At 33.5% G+C, this 5,214-nt stretch overlaps 1 protein-coding gene across 1 annotated transcript; it reads right to left on the bottom strand.

Annotated features, from left to right (window-relative positions):
• Positions 1-905: 905 nt before the first annotated feature.
• Positions 906-4,986, bottom strand: LOC149888113 (uncharacterized). The gene is made up of 2 exons (XM_090088287.1): positions 2,492-4,986; positions 906-2,287 (listed from the first exon to the last, which is right to left on the bottom strand). The coding sequence occupies exons 1-2, from the start codon at positions 2,541-2,543 to the stop codon at positions 1,119-1,121; spliced, it is 1,221 nt and encodes a 406-aa protein (XP_089944413.1). The 5' UTR covers positions 2,544-4,986; the 3' UTR covers positions 906-1,118.
• Positions 4,987-5,214: the final 228 nt, after the last annotated feature.

Here is a 5,214-nt window from a genome sequence, read left to right as displayed (position 1 = left end):
TTTCTTAGCATCTCTTCTTAATGATGCCATTGATACTTTTCGATCTTTCACAGTTTTACTTTCCATTTTTATTACGGAAAGATTTTTCTTTATGTCACTTTCAATTTTTCGCTCTTTGTCGAAAGTTTTTGCTTTTTGCTTTTTAGCATCAGTTTTATCACCCATTTTATTAAGGGAAAGAAAATTTTTTTTGATGCATTCAAGTTTTCGCTCTTTAGCAATTAATTTTTTTGAAGAATGGAGACTCATTTTATCTCTGCCGTGATTTTCTTTAAGTTAATTCAATTTTTTTAAATCTTGGCACACTTTCAGCATATTTTCTTCTTCGAAAAGTTTTTACCGTTTTTTAATTCTTTTCGCGGGAGAATTAAAAATTTATGAAACAAGATAATTGGCAAAAATTTCGCTTATTGAGTCGTATACATGTGCTTGACCCATTTCATCAAATCTAATCGTATACTTTCTTCCCCACTCGTCATGTGCAGTAAATTCGTATCCAGCCGCATGAATTTCTTTTTCTTCATCAAACAGATGTGCATGACCCATGGTATCAAATTCAATCACATACTTCCTCTCCATCTTTTTATTTATGCCAAGAATTTTATTTAATTCAATTTTTTAACATGTTAAAAGTTAAAAAATCAATTTTGCTGCTTTTTACGTTTTTCAAGCTTTTCAGAATTTAAAAATTCAATCTTGATTCCATTATCCACCTTTCCATCTCGACGCTCTAAATATCTCCATCCACGTCCAGTCCCTGCCATCGCTTTGTAAAGAGACTTGTATTCAGTCACCTCACCCGTTTCAATGTTGGTTATTCTCACAGTGATGGGTTTTTTCTTAACTAAACTAAGCCATTCCCATTTTGGATCAACAGGTTTTTTTTCTTTTGGAGGAGGCTTTACTTTTTTTTCTTTTGCTCTTTCTAAAATCTCATCTTTACTGATCAAATTATTTTCAACCGCAAGCATCATCAACGTTATTAAATCATCTGCTGCTTTACTAACGCCGTTTTCGTTCAACAAATTTTTCAAATACGATGTTGTATATCTCATTTTATTATACCAAGATTTTTTTTAAGTCAATTCAATTTTTCCTGAAAAGACATCTTAATAAACTTAATAAACAGCAGTCATGTTGGTTCCGTCTGAAACAAATTTAAGCAGTTTGTCAGAGATCACCACTGCAAAAATAACGGTATTTGCAATAGTTGAAGTTCGAAATTTAAGGTTTACCACTAATTCAGCTGTTTCCGACGCCACTCTTTCTTTTTGCTTGCTGATATCCACAAAGAACAACGGATATAATTTTATATATTCAAGCAAGGTTAACCCTGATTGACAAACAAGATCATTTGTGCCGTAATATTTTTCATCAAAAGAGAACGCATCTGAATAAGCCATGACCACTCTCTTTTCTCCAAAATTCAAGTCGTAATTGTAATTTGGATACTTTATTCCGTTAACAGTCACGTAAAAATTGCTAACATCACAATGGTCAAATAGCGATGGATTAACTGTTTGACTGGAATTTCTGTTTGTCTGAAGTCCGAACAAGATAAATCTTGGAATGCTTTTGTCAGTGACTCTTCCAAGCGACCAGGTAAATTCTGTTTGACCGGCTGGAATAAGCTGTCTTTCACATTTGTTTGATTTATAAGCCACTTGAATGGGAATTTTTTGAGCTATTAAATTCATGAAATCAGTCTTTTTCGAAATATCTAATTCAACGCGAGGCATATAAAGTCTGAATTTTTTAAGGTTGATCATTCCTGCACTAACGCTCTCCGCTCTGTAAATCGCATCATCGCATTCTTTCTTTGTAAAGGTGATGGTATGTCTGAACCCATAAACAACTTTGTCATAGGTTTCGCAAAATCCAAAAATGTGCTTCAACGGAATTTTAAACGAAAAAGCTCCAACGGATGTAGTGTCTGCAAACAAATGGTCTCGTCTAACTTTAAATCCTGAATTTTCAACAAGATTTGACGTATCCATATACCACATTTGCTTTAATCCATCAGCAAACTGAAATCCATAAGGATATTTCATCAATCCAAGTATGGTGGTGGCTGGACCTGGATACATCACTCTTTCCACTTGCTCTCCCGACAAGTCATAAGTCACATCATTAAACAAATACATCAAAGCGTTGTTCACCAGTGCAATGTTGTCTTTAGCATCATAAAAGGTTCCATCGCTCTTTTTCAACACTCCTTCAATAAGAATGTAAGCCTCTGATGGTACTGTTTGAATCGATTGGCAGTCAATCTCAAAAGTAATCGTGCCTGAAGAATTTAAATCGAGATTGGTTGGAAGGTACTCAAAAAAATCAACTTTTTCAATACCAATATCATACTCTGGGTTCTCAGTAACTCTTAATCGCTCTGTACTTATCATTTTTTATATAATAAAAAAATTATTTAATTCATTTAAATGTCTCTCATTGCAAGTCATCGCAACAAAATGCTATCTTCATACTATTTTCATACCCTGTCCCATTTTCACCAGGTCTTGAATTCGAATCGCGTTCTTTTTAGACATTTTCTTAATTTGAATAGATGAACCAGTCTTTAATTTCTCAATGGTCTTTTTACCTTTATCAATAGCCACGTCTTTAGCAGCGGAGATGGCTGAAAGGGCTAACTCTGTCCCAGCAGATTTTGCAGCTGTAATCGCTTTTTGTCCAATTTTACTTGTAGCAGCATTTTTAGTAAATTCACTGTTGCTTTTGATACACTTGACGCAGCTGCTCTTTTTATGAAATTTTTAATCATGTCCACAATACCACCTCCTCCAACAACGTTCTTTTTCACATATCTTCTTTTGTTCACAATGAGCATTTTTTAAATAAAAACAATTTTTTAAATAATTTTATCAATAGTCCTCATTAACGATTTATATTCCTCTTTATTAATATCTCCTTGTCTCAACAGCTCATCGCAAATAGCAACAGCCACATTTCTTGACTCTTTATTCCCAGCATGCCATGCAGCAATACTCAATTCAAGCTTTTCCACCAACGCATTAGGATCGCTCGGAAGAATAATGACACCGCGACCTTTTTTACCTTTTTCAATACGCATCATTTTTTCCCAAATAGGAGCAATAAGTTGCTGATACTTTGGTCTTCTTGATGATTTCGGTTTATGCGGTTGCGAATCAGATCTTATAGCATCACTATCCATTAAAATTTTTTCATAATTTTGCAAATCTTCATCGGTATAGCTCTTTGGTATTGTTAATTCAGTCATCAGCTCCCAAAGACCTTTTGTCCCTTCATACCTTTCACCACCGACAATGATATCATCTCCATCTATTTCAACCTCCATTTTTCCAATATACATTTTATCTCCAACTTTGTTCACTTCGAAAGGCCTTTTCTTTTTTTGATCGACTGACAGGCTTTTGATCATCTTTTCATTGCTCTCGATGATCGGCTTGAACAGCTTGCTCACATCAGCTTGAAAATTCGTATCTGAAATTTTGTCGTTGATGCTGTTCTGATAAATCCTCTTTCGTCTATCATTAATTTCTTTCGCAATTTCATCCCTTTTATTCAGGTCTTGTATTTTAAAGAAAAACATCTTTTTAAAATACGTGGAAAAAAAACATAAATTGGTTTTTACGGCTACGTTGATCTGTGGAAAAAATACATAAATTGGTTTTACGACTACGTTGATCCTTTTTTAAACAAATTGTTAAACGTTTGAATCGCGTCTTCTTGTCCTTTTTGGATCAAGTTTTCTTTAGTAACTTCATCTATTCCCTTTTTGGTTTTGGTTCGTATTTCATCCATCAAGGATTTAAATTTTTGAAGCTCCCCAAGAATCAATTGAAACTCTGAATCGCTTATTTTTCCGTCTATCAACGCTTTGGAAATGTGCTCGCTGATGGTGTTCAATTTCGACTCAGCCAACACTTTGATCTTCTCATGCTTTTCCGCTTTTAATACCATCTTTTTATTCACTTGATCTCCAACAATCGATAAAAACCCCATTCCAATAGCTACACCTTCACACGCAATCGCTACTGGACTGGCAATAATCGTAGACAAAAGCCCTATTCCAGTCGCACCTAAAGCAATGCATAAGGCTTGCATTGTATTATCCACATTTGAAATGATTCTAAACACGCGATGGTACTTTTTGCTTAGATGAACTCGCTTTGCTTTTTCACTCTCTATCTCTTTCTGAATCTCGCTTATTTTCTGAAGCCTATAAACATGCCCTCCATCATCTGTAGGAGCTGATGGAAGAACTGGATAAAGTTTTTCATTCAATATTTCCATTTTTTATTAATAAAAAAACTATTTTAAATCAATATAGTTAATCTTGCAAAGTTTTTCTCCTTTTTTAACAATCACGTCCTGTTTTCTGTTACTATTCACGTCCATTAAAACATCATCTACAGACTCTGAAATAATAACTTCGTTTTTTCTATAATTCAATTGATCAGTAATTTTATTCATTAATGTTATCACTGCAACACCTTTCTCCAAATTCAAAGCTATCATTGTATGTGAGAGAGCAGCAAATTTAATGTCTTTCTGGGCAAAAATCTCATATTGTTCGTTAACGTTGAAATAAGGTGGATGATCTAACGTTTTCGTAGACACAATAATGTTGTTTGGTCTTCTTTCCTCCAACTCTCTAACTCTCTCTTCCAAAATTTTTAATTGCAAATCCAAACTGTGGACTTCTGCTGAGGTAACATTTCTAAAAAACTTGTGAGGAGCATGCATTTTACATATTAAAAATAAATTTTTAGATCATTTTTGCAAACTTAACAATTCTTTATTGTTCACCCATGAGTTGAACGAGTCTGGATATCCCAACCATTTGACTAAGGATTTAACATTATCATCATTTGAATTATTTTACTAATTATACCACAGTGTCTATGCAAGTTATTCATGTATGTTTCCAATTTCATATTTCTACTATCCCATCGAAATTTCTGTTCCACTTCTAAAAAATCATCAACCAATTCACTTTCAAAATAAAACATCTTTTCAAGGATATCATTCATATTATCTAAATTCACTGCTTCATGAATACTACAACGCAATTCATTCAACATCAATTGGTAATTAGACATGAACCTATTCAAGTCAATATGTTTCATGCTTTCATACATATCAGCTTCAAGCACATTTATTTTTATAATCATCTTATTCATTATCGCATTCATTTCTTTTCTATATGCAAGATTT

Source organism: Hydra viridissima, unplaced genomic scaffold, assembly GCF_058129835.1.
Source record: "Hydra viridissima isolate aposymbiotic clone 2 unplaced genomic scaffold, HvirCarnegie_v1 scaffold_5, whole genome shotgun sequence".
Taxonomy (NCBI): Eukaryota; Metazoa; Cnidaria; class Hydrozoa; order Anthoathecata; family Hydridae; genus Hydra; species Hydra viridissima.
This window is presented reverse-complemented; position numbering and strand designations above follow the sequence as displayed.

Excerpts from the sequence above, each read along its gene's own strand:
- LOC149888113 (XM_090088287.1), bottom strand. The coding sequence starts at position 2,543 with ATGTCTAAAAAGAACGCGATTCGAATTCAAGACCTGGTGAAAATGGGA. Across the intron at positions 2,288-2,491 it reads CCTGGTGAAAATGGGACAGG|GCACGATTACTTTTGAGATT; the intron begins GTATGAAAATAG and ends TAAATTCTTCAG.